Source organism: Perognathus longimembris, chromosome 24, assembly GCF_023159225.1.
Source record: "Perognathus longimembris pacificus isolate PPM17 chromosome 24, ASM2315922v1, whole genome shotgun sequence".
In the NCBI taxonomy this organism is placed as follows: Eukaryota; Metazoa; Chordata; class Mammalia; order Rodentia; family Heteromyidae; genus Perognathus; species Perognathus longimembris.
In genome coordinates, this window is record NC_063184.1 from 27064433 (window position 1) to 27079060 (window position 14628).

Sequence of the window (14628 nt, forward strand, 5' to 3'; positions counted from 1 at the left end):
TGGGGCAATGTCATTCTTTCTGATAGAGGCATAAAATTCCATTGTGTATATGTACCACACTTTCCTGATCCATTCGTCTACTGAGGGGCATCTGGGTTGGTTCCAAATTCTAGCTATGACAAATTGTGCTGCGATGAACATTGTTGTGCTGGTGGCTTTCGTGTGTTCTTGTTTGTGGTCTGAGCTTTACTTTTTAAAGTTTTAAGATAGAAATCTTATTTATGTTTTGCAAACTGAGTATTTCCTGCCATATTGCCAGTGTTTAATGGGAACAAGCTGCTGCTAGAATTTATAATTTCATATCATATAATAAGATTTTTTTTGTAGGAGAATTTATGAACAGAATAGTGCATTATGAACTTTGACTTGAATCTGGGAAGGCTTACCACAATGCAGGATTTTGAAATGTAAAGTTTATTGCCATGTAGGATAAAGAGGAAGGCATTTTAGCTGAGGAATAGCCTAACGAAGGGTTGGAGTATGTTTAAGAATCATCAGAGCATGTTATAAAAATGTGTGAGGAATGTTTGGTAAAATGTAAATGCAGGTAAAAATATGTGCAAGATTTTAGGGAGTAGTTATTGAACTGAAAAGATTTTTTTATGACAAAAATCATTAATAGCAGTAAGATGAGGATTAGAAGTAGTCAGGTTCTTTTATTGTATTTATTAACTATGCTAGACAAGTAGGGATTGTGCATATTGTGAAGCATTTGTAGTAAATTTTTTCTATTTTCAGTTTTCTAATAAATTATTATGAAAATAGACAAACATACAGCGAAGTTGAAAAAACTGTATATCAAATATCCTTAGAACTATCACTGAGAATCTAGTTACTCTTTAGCTCTATTTCCTTTATCATGTAACTCTTCGTCAATCCTCTTTTTTGGATGCAGTTCAAAGTAAATTGTAGACATCAGTTCACCTCACGCATAAACACTCAACTGCAGTTCTCTAGGTAAAGATCCATATGTCTTTTCAAAGGTAAAATTTATACATAGTGAAAAGCACAACTCTCCAAGTCTCTCTATCTGTTCTTCCTCCCTTCCTCCCACCCCCCCCCTCCCTCTTTTCCTCCTCCTCCTGAACCTAGGACCTGGGACATGTTAGGCAATGTTCTACAATTGAGCTTTATCCCTGAGCCCCAAAGGCAGGAATCGTAAGTGCAGTAGTTGATGAGTTTGACTATTTTATATATTTGTAGACATAAAAGTGGCCATCAAGATATCAGTAGTTTTGACTATTCCTCAAATTCCTGCCCCTGTACCCCAGAAGTTATTATTCAGATTTTTCTATTATAGATTAGTTTCACCTATTCTAGAACTTCGCGTAAAAGTGAACACAGTGTATGAGTTCTTAACATACTGTAAGGGATTTTCCTTTCAAAATAACGTTCAATTCCATTTTGGATCTTTTTTTTTTTTGCTGAATAGTATTGTGCAAATGTATAGTCATTCAAAGTTTTAATTTTTGTGCATAAAGGATGTTTGAAACATTTTCAGTTTTTAGCTCTTTTAAATAAAGTATCAGGGAGCATGATGGTATATGTTTTTTGTAGACAGCATTTTTTTTTAAAAGAGAAAAGTCAAAGGGGTAAAATGTTGAGGTCATAGGGTTGATATTTGCCCAAAACTTTGATTGTAGAAAAAAGCCGTTTTACTATTTTGAGTATTATTTTCCATTGCTTCTGTCAGTATATGTCTATTTTATGAGGAATCTAGATTGTGGTAATCCTTTCTTTTGTAAACAAATGTGAAAATGAATTCTTCATACTTTTCCTTTTTTCTTTCCAAAAGCAGGTTGCTAGAGTATAGGGACTTTTCTTAAAGAGTGGCTTGTAAATTTCTGTTTAGTGTGCGATAGAAAGCACAAATAATATTTTATATTATTTTCTGAATGTACTCCCAGGACGTGTGTATAGAGGAAACACACAGAGACAAAAGTATACATCCCATCTATTTTCCTTCAAGCTGATAATCCTTATCTGATAGATCTACCAGGACCAGTGCACCCTTTTTGAATTAGGGGCTCAGGTGGCTGTTGCTTCTATTTTTTAGTGTATAGTTAACATTGGCAGTCACCCTTATAATGATGTGACTCCAGCTACCCCCAAGTACACTGAATAAGCCATGCCTAGCACAAGAGAACTTGATTTAATTGGCAACAGTATTTGCCCTCATATGATAGTCACTGAGGTAAAACGGAACCTAATTCACTTTGTGTTCTCTTTGAAATAACAACAAAAACGAATATTGGAATTGCATAATTTCCCATTCTGCATGCCTTTATTGGGATCAAGTACCTAAGTAACTTTGTTTAGAAACAGAATACTTTAAAGCTACTGAGGGAATACTTGCTGCTTGCAGTTATAGTATTGTCAACAAAAGCTGTGATTAAATAAATTGAATGTTGAAGACTTTGGGCTTATGGTTAACACCAGGTAATTAAAAGTAAGCGCTGCTGTGGGAGTGTGTTATATATCAGCTGTCCTTTTTACCTCATTAACTAGGTTTTTGCATGTTTATGGAGCCAATTTCAATTAAAAATGCCTTTTAAGTTATGTCTAACAAGGTCTTTTAGTTACTATTTTACTATAAACTATTCTATTTTAATTGAAATTGGTATGTCATAAATACCTATGTTTAAATACACATGATAAACAATTTTGATGATTTGATTTTTTGCATTTTTTTCACTTATGCATTGTTTTATGTATGCAGCATTGTTAAAGGACAGTGTTGGGGGCTTAAGAACAGAAAAATGGAACTATCACAGAAAAATGGAACTATATCCTTTTTTTTTTTTAAAAAAAAGATCTGTTCTCTTTTACTTTAGAAGATTTCTAAGTTTTTAGGATTTCATATTTGCAGTCTATTAAAATCTTTTGAGTTTTCTGTTTTAGTTTTGAGGTTAAAAAAGTTAATTACTTTCTACTTGAGTTCCCCAAATTTTGTTTCTTAGAATGTATTTTTGTTATATTTTATCTATTAGATAATTAAAGATTACCTTCTATAAAAAACATCCTGTGTGGTAAATATAAGTTTAAATGTAAAAAAATTGGTTGTTGTATTTTTATAAGACATTTTCTTATTTCCTTTTTTTTTTTTTTTTTTTTTTTTTTTTTTTGCTAGTCCTGGGGCTTGAACTCTGAGCGTGGGCACTGTCCCTGAGCTTTTGTGCTTGAGGCTAGTCCTCTACCACTTGAGCCACAGGTCCAGTTCCAGATTATTTTTTAAAAATGCTTAAATTAGAGATAGGAGTCTCACAAATTTTTCTGCTCAGGCTGGCTTTGAACTGTGATCCTCAGTTCTCTGCCTCCTGAGTAGCTAGGGTTACAGGTGTGAGCCACCAGTGCCTAGCAACATTATCTTATTTCTAAAACAAATTAGCTGCAAATAAAGTATGACCAACATTGAAGAGATTTCATGTTGGAAAAATATTCTAAATTATACCTCAAAATAGAGATAGAAAAAACTCGAAAGGGCTAGCTTACAGGTTTTATTTTGAAATTTATGCAGTTAACTCAAGTGATTCCTATTTCAAAATATATTTTCTTTCTTCATTATAGAAGTGTGGTAATTGCAACAAAAAAATCAGCAGTCTTACCTTCCACACTTTCTACAAGTGCACTTACCACTGCGCCTACCAATGCTGTCAGTGTGGTTTCTTCAATGGATTCAGCCCAAGCCTCAGATGTGGGTGGAGAGTCCCCAGGTGAGTTAGAAATGAGTGCTTCCCACAAAATGCTTCTAGGTTATATAAAAATCTGGAGAAATTAAAGGTAAGACAACGATCTAATTGTCTAGGGTCTAACATGGTTCTAAATGTTGATTGCTTGTTACTTTTTTTTCAAATATGTTGCCACCATCCTTGAAAGCATAATGACTAAAACAAAATTGAACTAGCTCAGTAAAGGAACTTAGTGCACTGTTTTTCAATAATTTATATGCTGAGTGCTTGCAAGTTTGCAAACTTTAGCAATTTGAGTATTTACTAAAATACTATTTATTTTATTTGAGCTATTTATGTAGCTATCTATTTATTTGAGCTATGACTATTATTAGTAAGTTACTCTTTAATGTTGGCTGGAAATATTTGAGTTGTTTTATATAATATTTAGGCCAAGATTCTTTATTCATCCTATGAAAGTTTTATTTATTTAATAAGGACATTGTATTGTTAATGTAGACCACTTCTTAAAGAACTGTTTCAAGAGACAGGCAGGAAGATAGACACACATGCACACACATATACACAGTGTAGCAAAGTTTAGGGATTAATTGGCATTTGTTTTAGTGATTCTTTATTGCTAAGAACATTAGTTATTTAGATCCTTAGAGACCTTGAATAAACAATTGGCTACTCCCTGGATAGATGCTGGACAGATGATCTATTTGCATTTCCCTTTTTGTTCTTTTGAATCGCTGGAAAACTGTGAGTTTGAAGGAGCCAGTTTATCAGTGCCAAGATAAGGAAAAGATAAGTCAGTATCCTTCCACTGTGGAAACAGTCCCTGCACTTACATATGTGTAATCATTTGATAGAGATATTTAATGTGCGATTAATCAGAAACAATTTATCAACTAACATGTATTTTATGTGAGTTGAAAAAATGCATAATATAGATGGAAATTGCATTTTCTCTCTGGCAGAAATCAAGGACAACTTTTTTTCATGTGAATTTTTTTAAATGATCACTGTTGGTGATTAATGTATCCTTGTTAGCTAAGTAGTTTTATGACCTAAGACAACGACTTTGTAAAAATCTGTTTTTGCAGTGTTCTCTTTTAGGCATGAAAATTGGCATTTCTGAAAAAGTTGCATCACGAAATAATTGCTATTGTTCCATTTGTCAAATTTTTAGTATACATTTCAACTCATTATATTAGGGTCAGAATTATGACCATGAGTTCTGAGTGTGGTGTAAGGCCAGCTTTCAATGAAAACATTTTCTTGTCTGGGACAATGGTTAGAGTTACTGAATACTCATGACTGTGTTTTATTCAGATACATGAAAGCTTTTTTTTTTTTTTTTTAAACCATTTGGCTTTGATTTCTTTTCTTTTTCTCCCCCTCTCCCCCACTAGTACCAAAGTTGGAATTCAGGGAGTTGTACTTGCTTGACTTGCTGGTGCTCTTATCACATAAGATATGCTTCCATGCTGGCCTTTTTTGTTATTTTGGAGATGGAATCTTGTGGACTTTTCTGCTGAAACTGGCTTCTAACCTTCTTGAGCTAACTAGGATGATAGGAATGAGCTGCCAGCAGTAAGCTATTAGTTTTCGTTTTTTTCCCCGTAGTCCTGGGGCTTGGACTCAGGGCCTGAGCACTGTCTCTGGTTCCTTTTTGCTCAAGACTAGCACTCTACCACTTGAGCCACAATGCCATTTCTGGCCTTTTCTATATATGTGGTGCTGAGGAATGGAACCCAGGGCTTCATGTATATGAGGCGAGCACTCTACCGCTAGGGCTAGGCCATATGCTCAGCCCTAAGCTATTAGTTTTCTTTCTTCCCCTTATTTTTGTCTTAAGTGAAATTTTAAAAAGTCACTGTTTAACTTCTATCTCCCGAGCTGGTGTGATCACTTATGCCAGTAATCACAACAATACAGAGGCCAAAGCAGGAGGTTCCCAAGTTGAGTGTTACCCTGGGGTACATAGTGAATTCTAGTGCCCAGAGGCTACACGGTTAGACCTGTCTCAAAAACGATTGTTCACTTGTGTTACTGAAGCAGGCTGTTTTTTGTAGCCTAATATGCTGCTTGCCAATCCCTAGAGTAATGAGTTTTACATTAAACATCTAGTTTCTTCACCGGATGCATTTTGTGAGGACACTGGGCCCCCAGATCTCAAATCTGCTTCCCCAAGGAAGGATTTAGAGGTATTTACTGATAAATAGGGTCATTTGAGGCAGGGAATGCTCATTGAAATAAGGAAAAGCAAAGTAATTAGAGTTCTATATTTGCACAGTCAAGCTTCGTGGCTGTTTTTTTTCCGTCCCTTTGTAATGGGCTTCATCATGTTCATTTTTGAACATATACCTTGTATACTTTGATCATATTCACCTCTCCTTTCCCCCTTCTGCTGGTCCCCTTCCTTTTCCTAAATAGTCCTGTCTGTCTGTCCGTCGTCCTTCCCTCCCTCCCTCTCTCCTTCCCTTCTTTCTTCCTCCCCTCCCTCCCTCCTTCCTTCCTTCCCCCCTCCTCCTCTTTCTCTCTCTCTCTCTCTTCCCTCTTCTTTTTGTCTGTCTCCCTCCTTCCCTGCCAAAACCCAATCTTTATCTTTCTAAATGGGAACTTACTTTGTTTGAGAACTTTAGACATGGGACTCAACAGCACAACTATTTTAAGTGTTATCAGTGTGGAGTTTGATTCAGAGAAGCACTTCAGCATTCATATGACTTTGGCACATATACCTCCAAATGAGTACAATGTATGTAATCTTGGGAGCCATACCGAAAATGACATCAATCAGTTTTCTGGCTTCTACTGCTTAAACCAAAGGCAAATCCCAAACAAACAAAATGAGGGCTAAGAGCAACAGTGCTGAAACTGTTGAGATATTAAGGTCAAAGAAAAAGTGTACATGACAGTCTATCTGATGTGAAATATTGCCATGCTGGAGGCAAGGATGGTCAGGCTGAGAAGTTAGACATGTCATTCTCTTTAAGGAAGCAGCTATTACTTAGAATGACCACTATTCATATTCACAGCAGAATAATACTCCATTGTGTATGTATAACACAAGAAAGTCTATTCATTAGTTCATAGGAACCAAGAATGAGTCATAGCTTGACTGTTGGTGTTAGTTCTTCAGTAAAGGTCTTTTTATTATATGATAACTTAGATTTCTTTAAACATTACCTACGAGTGGCATAACTGGGTGTTAGAGTATATCTGTACTTAGTCTTTTTCTGGAATCTTTATACTTATTTTCCTTGTAGCTGTGTCACCAAGGAAAGGAAAGGGCTGAGAACTCATAGAGAAAAGGATTTGGGGGGAATGGGGGGGGATGGAGGGGCTTTGACTTTGCTACCAATTTTCCATACAAATCCCAAGAACTTCAAATCCACAACGAAATTCATTTCAAGGAATTTCACACAAATGAAAACTAATGAGATAGAATGTTTTGCAAGGATTAACTTAGTAAATAAAGAAAAGTAGTGAAAAATAGAAATAGTGAAAGAAATATCCCCTAACATTCAGGAGATGGGAATAAGAGATTAAGGATGACGACCCTTGTCTTGGATACATTTATACCTGGTTGAGTTAGGTGAGAAGTCTGGGTTGACCTTAGGACTTCATGATTGTTAGGCCAGCAGTCTACCACTGGAGGCACATCTCAATCTTTATCCATTTTTTAGTTCTGAAAGAGTTATTTTTCTGGTGAGTTTCTCTTGTCAGAATATATATATATAATTAAAAAAATTTTTTTTGCCAGTCCTGGGCCTTGGACTCAGGGCCTGAGCACTGTCCCTGGCTTCTTTTTGCTCAAGGCTAGCACTCTACCACTTAAGCCACAGCGCCCCTTCTGGCCGTTTCCTATATATGTGGTGCTGGGGAATCGAACACAGGGCTTCATGTATAGGAGGCAAGCACTCTTGCCACTAGGCCATATTCCCAGCCCCTGTCAGGTAATACTTTTAAACAATTTACTTTTGTTGACAAAGTGAAGATGAATCTTGTATAGGAGAAAATAATTTGAACTTTGTTTACTGTAGCAAGATGAATCAGTCATTTAACAATATGATGTGGATACAAGACTTAAGATAAGGTTATCTGGAAGTATTGGTGGAGAAGACTCATAGGATCACATGGTGGAAATTAATTTTACCCTGTAGTTTGAACAAATATCCCTATGCTTCAGAGATAGATTAGTAAAAGTCTGTATTATAGAAGGGTGTTATAAAAACTAGTGAAACGAGTTAGGCTAGGGAGAGGAGATGGTGGCCAGTAAGGGCCATGATCTCAAGGTGGCAGCTCCTCCACCAGGTAGATGCTAATTAGGTAAGAGGGGTGAAATTTGGGGACTGGGCAGTATGATGTTCCAGTGGAGCAGCCTACCACTTCTTAGTCTTCTAGTGAGTATATTGTGTTCTCCAGATACCTCTGCCATCAAATGCTAAATTTCCTATAAAATTTGTACCTTGCCATTGTCTCCTCTGATGTGAAAAAAATCTATTGGAACATAGGTTGACAAATGTAGTTAGTTCTCTGTTATAATTATAGTGATGACACAATTCATTCCCCTCTGTTCATTGGTTGCTAGTCCAGATCCACGAAGAGTAATATAACTGCTGACAGTGGCAGAGTTACCTGATAACGGAGTGAAAGACCGTTTTCTTATGAATAGATAACTAACTCTGAAGCCAACCTTGGAACTATATGTTTCTGTTTAAAAGAATACTTCTTCTAAATTTCTATTGACAGTTGATGCTAAATAGGAGGAATTGTGAAGCTAATTTTGTCCATGAAAATTTGCTTTGCTATTATGTTTTCATCCCATGGGTGGAAAGATGGCCTCAAATGATAATTGACCTTGTAACTGGGGTTTATATATGAAGAGTCAATAAAAACATTAATTGCTAGACTTTAATGTTATCCAAATGGCAGTGGGTATTAAATGCATAGTAGTATATTTGTGTTGCCAGATGTAAATATCCTATTGGTTTGAATCCTTGTATCTAAAAACAAAATTCCTGTCAATGGTTATTTTTCTTTTATAGGCAGTAGGTCATCTAATGCAAAATTGCCATCCGTTCCGACAGTGGGTTCAGTTCCAGAAGACCCTGTCTCAAATATGAGGTATTTAAGTTATTAAGTTGATACAATATGTATCTTTTGATGACTTTTAAAAATAATGTATTCTTCTTCCCTCCCTCCCTCCTTCCTTCCCTCTTCTCTTCTTTCTTCCCTCCTTCTCATAAATGACATTTATAGGCTTGGGGGTATTTTAGAGGTTGATTTCATTTCAGAAGATTATAAGATGTGAAATGTTTACGAGAAGTGGCTATTTGCAATAATATATGCTGTACACATAACAAATGTATTAGCTATGATTTCTATCTCAAATAATTTTAAAGCTGAGTGCTTGAGTTTTATATATATATTATATATATATATATTTTCTTTTTTGGTGGTACTAGGATTTGAACTCAGACCCCTGTACTTATTAGGCAGGAGTTATGCCATTGAGCCACACTTCCAGCTCAGTATTCTTTTTCTATAAAATATCTAAATAGCATGTAACAGTAAACCAAAGCTACAATATTACTGTAGATAGATTTTTGTTTTCTATGTGATTGGGAGTATTTAAATTTAATTCATTCTGTGAATACATTTCCCATCACTAGAGCCTTAGTGGACACAGTGTTCTTGATTTTTCTTACTGTACTTGGAAAAACCTTTATCAGAATATCAATGTAGGCACTGGAGTATTTTCAGTATAGGCTTGCAGATGTGATATCAGGCAGTCACCAAAACTCATATGAGATACCTAGGAAGGAATAGTATTATGATAGGGCACTACCTTTTAAAAGATGATTACTGATGGCAGAATCTTCAGTGACCTTATGTTGATGGTTTCAGAAATAATTCTTGTTTATGTGAGTGGGAAGTACTCCTGGTTTGAACAGAGATAAATAGTGATTTTGTATTTTTTTTTGGCTTATAAAGGTATGTATATCTCTCTCAATTTCTTGGTATGGGAGGTACTTGTTTTTTCTTTTTTAGACTTGTTTATGTATGTATGAGTTTATGTACAACTATATATTAGGATGTCAGTTGGGAACAAAATGTGCCTATGCAGTATGTAATTTTCAAATGAGAAATAACTTTAATATCATTGGAAAGAAATTGTTGTAGACTTCAGTTTAGGAGAATATGAATTTTTGTGTTTTTTTGTTGTTGTTTTGTTTTGTTTTTGTCAGTCATGGGGCTGGAACTCTGGGCCTGGGCACTGTCCCTGAGCTCTTCAGCTCAAGCTGGTGCTCTACCACTTGAACCATAGTGCCACATGAATTTTTATGTTATGTTTAAAATGATCCTTAAGTAGTTATACAGAGTGGTTTCAATTTAATATATTAACTTATTAGTGCAATGCATCTTGATCAATGTCACCCCTTCATTGTTCTCCCTCATCTCTCCCAACTCAACCCATACATATCCCCAAGTTACCTAGTTCCATTTTCACATATGTACATTAAATATTAGGACTTAGGGAATATACACGTATAATAACCATGTGTACACCGTATGTTCTAGGTAACAACTTGGAAATGAAGGTGTGATTCTTGACCTCAAAGTTGAGTGGTAAATAGCTACATATAATGAAGTATTGATTTGTTTAGATTATAATGGGAATAAAAAGGAAGACTCTTAGTTGGTAAGATAAGATTTCCAATATCAGGATGCCGATATCTGAGGATTGCAGTTCAAAGCCAGCCTGGGAAGGGAAGCCTTTGAGACTTATTTCCAATTAACCACCAAAAAAGCTGAAAGTGGAATTGTTGCTCAAGTGGTGGAGCACTATTCTTGAGCAAAAGAGCTCAGGGACAGCACAAGGGATTACAATCTTAGCTACTCCAGAGGTTGAAATCTGGAAGATTGTGGTTATAGGCATTTGGGCAGAAAAGTCTTTAATACTGTGTATCAAAAATAACCAGGAGGGCTGGGAATATGGCCTTAGTGGCAAGAGTGCTTGCCTCGTATACATGAAGCCCTGGGTTCGATTCCCCAGCACCACATATATAGAAAACGGCCAGAAGTGGCACTGTGGCTCAGTGGCAGAGTGCTAGCCTTGAGCAAAAAGAAGCCAGGGACAGTGCTCAGGCCCTGAGACCAAGGCCCAGGACTGGCAAAAAAAAAAACCCAAAACAACAACAACAACAACCCCGCCCCCCAAAACAAACAAAAAAACCAAACCCAACAACACAGGAAAAGACAGGCTGGAGGAGTGGTTCATATGGGAGAGTGAGTGTGATGAGATCCTGAGTTCAAGCCCTAGTATCACTCCCCCCACCCCCTGAAAAGGAAATATTTTCCCATTCCGATTTCCTAGGTCAGCTTCTGAAATGGATTAAAGTTATCCTGGTATGCTTTGCAAAACTGTTCTTTGTTACACTGTGATCAAATGTAAAAAAAAAAAAGGTTGTTGAATTCTGGATAGTCCATGAAGAAGGACACCTGTGCTTAGCATAATGTCTTTCAGGTCATTTAAAAATATTTCACATAATTTTACATTTCTATGAAGGTGGAGTTGTTTTTTTTTTTTTAAGAACCAGAAAATGGATGAACTCTATTAAGTAATCGAGTAACTGAAGTTTTCCCATTAGTATTACAGAGAGGCTGGAACATGCTTTGGAAAAGGCAGCTCCTCTTCTACGAGAGATTTTTGTGGATTTTGCACCTTTTCTTTCTCGGACACTTTTGGGTAGCCATGGACAAGAACTGCTTATAGAAGGAACAAGTGGGTGTTTGTTCTTTATTTTATTTGTGTTTATTTAGATTTCAAGGTTATACACTTAAATGGACTATAAATTCATGGAGTCTTTTTGTTTATATATTTCCACCTTTGAGAAGGTTTTTTTTATTTTTACATATTTTGTCCTTTGAAGTCTATCACAAGTCTGTTGTAATGTAATAATTTACATCAAATTGGTGTTGAGTGGCCTCAGTTCAGAAGAGACACAAAGTAGCAATGAATTTTTTTGAAAAAGAAAGTTTTGGTTTTAGAAATAATTACCATTTGAATGGCTGTTTATTTTCATCTGTTTGGGATATAATTTACATATCCATGGACTTATCTAATGAAATATTGAAGGAAATTTTTATTAAGTAATAAAATTTGCCAAGACTTTAACTAAAATTTGGAACGTTTATATTGCAGGGATTTCCCTTTTTTAAAAAATGTTGCATATCACACATTATATTTTAAAGTCGCTAAATACGTTCTTTACTTCCAAAGTTATATATTACATACTGTAGAGAGCTTAGTATTAGAGATCTGCTATCAGGTGTCTGTGCCTCCGAAGTCCTTTCTCAGGTAAAATTGAAGACACTATCTAACAAAACTAGCACTTCCCCAAACACATTGTTCAAGTTGAACTGTGAACTGCTCTCTGACTTTTCACTAACAGTGGTTTTTGAGCATTAACTCACTGGTCATTAATTGTTTTTTTTTCCCCCTACTGAATCTTCATATCAACTAGGTTGATACTATTTTACTTAACTTTAGCTTACTAATTAGTTACTTAACTTTGTTATTTGTATGTAAATCTTGTAATGGCTACACATGTGGAATTTTTCCTGAAATACAGAGGTATTACAATATCCTTATTTGTGGTAGATGAAACAAAAGAACATCTATAAATTTTTTTTTTGAATGACAATGTTCTTTTTAAAATTTTTTTGTTGTATCAGTAGTTGTAAAGGTCCCAGATCAGAAGTTACTTGTGGAAATTCTAGTTTTTCTAGAACAGAGGAATAACCATTTATTTCTTAGTTGTGAAAAATTTTGAATTTACTATCTGGAAATAATCGTCTTGAAATGATAATAAAATGGAACTTCTTGTATCTGGGTTACATTTTATGAAAAATGACAAGGTTTCAGACTGGTAGAAGGCCACACTAGCAAAGAAGGCCACACTAGCAAAGAGAGATGGGGTATTGGTTTCATTTAGACTTGGCAGCCTTAGTTTGAGGAGCTGAGTTCAGCTTAGCCTCAAGGAAACTATACTTTGTCTAGTTCATGACCTGCTTGCCTAATGGAACCTACAGACACTTTGTAGCTAATTTTTATGTCAATGCTAACACTATTACCATTGTCATTATACTTGGGAAAAAAGATTCTTTTTTTTTAAGGAGTGGGCTGAACAACCTGTTTCTTTTCAGTGTTATGCCAACCTGTGTTGTTACTGCCTTTGAGGTAGTGTTTGAGGTATTTTTAAAAACAGGAAGAAAAACAAAGAGCAGAGGGAATGGATACCTGGGAGAGACTGAATGGAGGAAAAAAAGGAGTAATATTGTAGAATGTTTAAGGCCAACAGAATTATATTAGATATTAAACCCTGGAACCTAAGCTTGTATTTTCCTAGAAAAATATAGAAATAACTTAAAATTGTTCTGATCATTATAGTGTGATCTAACAATTCAGTCCTTCTAATTAATTATTACCACTCTATTTTAAGGTACTAGCTATATAATGTTCTTTGACAGGACTGCTTTAGATTTTATTGTTAATTAAAACTAGAGAACTTTTTAGATGGGTATCAATGATATAAAGTTGCTTCCTAAGGATATTTTTGTGTGAACCAAAATGAAACATAAAAGAGAACATGTAAATGAATCAATTTATAAGAAATGAGAACTATATAACAGTCTAAGGGCTTGCATTTCTGTTAAGGTTTAGTGTGAGGTCATAGGTCAAGGTACTAATAAGAGTGTTTGGGATGTCTGCTGCCATGAAACAAAATGGAAACTTGATTGATAGCTAGAGGGTTGAAGGGAGAGAGTGTGGTGGAGAAAGCAAAGGTCAGGAGCCATTTCCCTTCCCTGCATGTATAATGATCAACTCTCTCCAAAACAAAATGTAGATGATATTGAGCAATATGGCATGTGTTGTGCACATTTCTGTGAATATTGTGAAATATCATTGTATATGGGATTATAATAAATGTTATAGAATTTTAGAAAGTAAAACAAGAGGTTATGAGACAGTGGTTTTGATGACACAAAGCAACTATGGAATACTTTGTTAGTTATGTGGCCTAATGTGTAGAGGTATGGTTCTTAGCAAGAAGTTAATGGTGTATTTTCAAAACTAATTTGGATAAAACAGTAAAATCTGTCATATTGTGTTTCACTTTGTGATTAAAAAAATCATTTTCTTTAACATAGGTCTGGTTTGCATGAAGTCTAGTAGCTCAGTTGTGGAGTTGGTTATGCTGCTGTGTTCTCAGGTGAGTACCATAACCAATACTGAATTAAAAGTCAGTTCTCATATGAATTTGCTTTGACAAGGGAGTTTTACTTTCATTATCCAAAAGTTGACCAGTAATAATATTTTGAGTTTGCAGCTTAAAAATAACTTTATTTGTGTCTTATAAGGATGCATTATCTTTTATTTATTTTATTATTTATTTTTATTGTAAAGGTGATATACAGAGGAATTACAGTTATGTGATTCAGGCAATGAGAACATTTCTTCTTGAACAGTGTCAGCTCTTTTCTCATTTTCTCCCAGTTTTTTTCCTTCTCTACCCTCTTATCCCCATAAGTTGTAGAGTTCATTTTCAGCATAGTGTCTAGTGAGTATCACTGCTGGATTAGTTCCCTCTTTGTTCCACCATTTCTGTGTTTCCCCTTACCCTCCCCCAAACAGATAAACTTACCTACAAGACAAAAAGTACAGAAATAAAAAAACAGCAACAAGGGGCGGGGGGTGAAAGGCACTGAAAAGTAAACACCAAAAATAAAATAACAAAAAAACTTGGTGTTTCCATTTCTTGGAAATAATAATGTTTTGAGTTTGTTGTTTTAAATAATTTTATTTGTGTCTTAAAAGGATTACTTATCTTTTGTACTAGCAGATGATAAATATTTTTAGAATCACTTCAAAATGTTCAGATCA

At 35.2% G+C, this 14628-nt stretch overlaps 1 protein-coding gene across 1 annotated transcript in view; it reads left to right on the forward strand.

Moving 5' to 3' along the window:
- Lrba (LPS responsive beige-like anchor protein) overlaps nt 1-14628 on the forward strand; it is a 417455-nt gene that overhangs the window by 106347 nt on the left and 296480 nt on the right. The window contains exons 30-33 of the mRNA XM_048333588.1: nt 3568-3713; nt 8726-8804; nt 11333-11466; nt 13896-13957. Of these exons, the coding sequence (XP_048189545.1) occupies nt 3568-3713; nt 8726-8804; nt 11333-11466; nt 13896-13957 (421 nt within the window). The remainder of the gene's footprint in view (nt 1-3567; nt 3714-8725; nt 8805-11332; nt 11467-13895; nt 13958-14628) is intronic.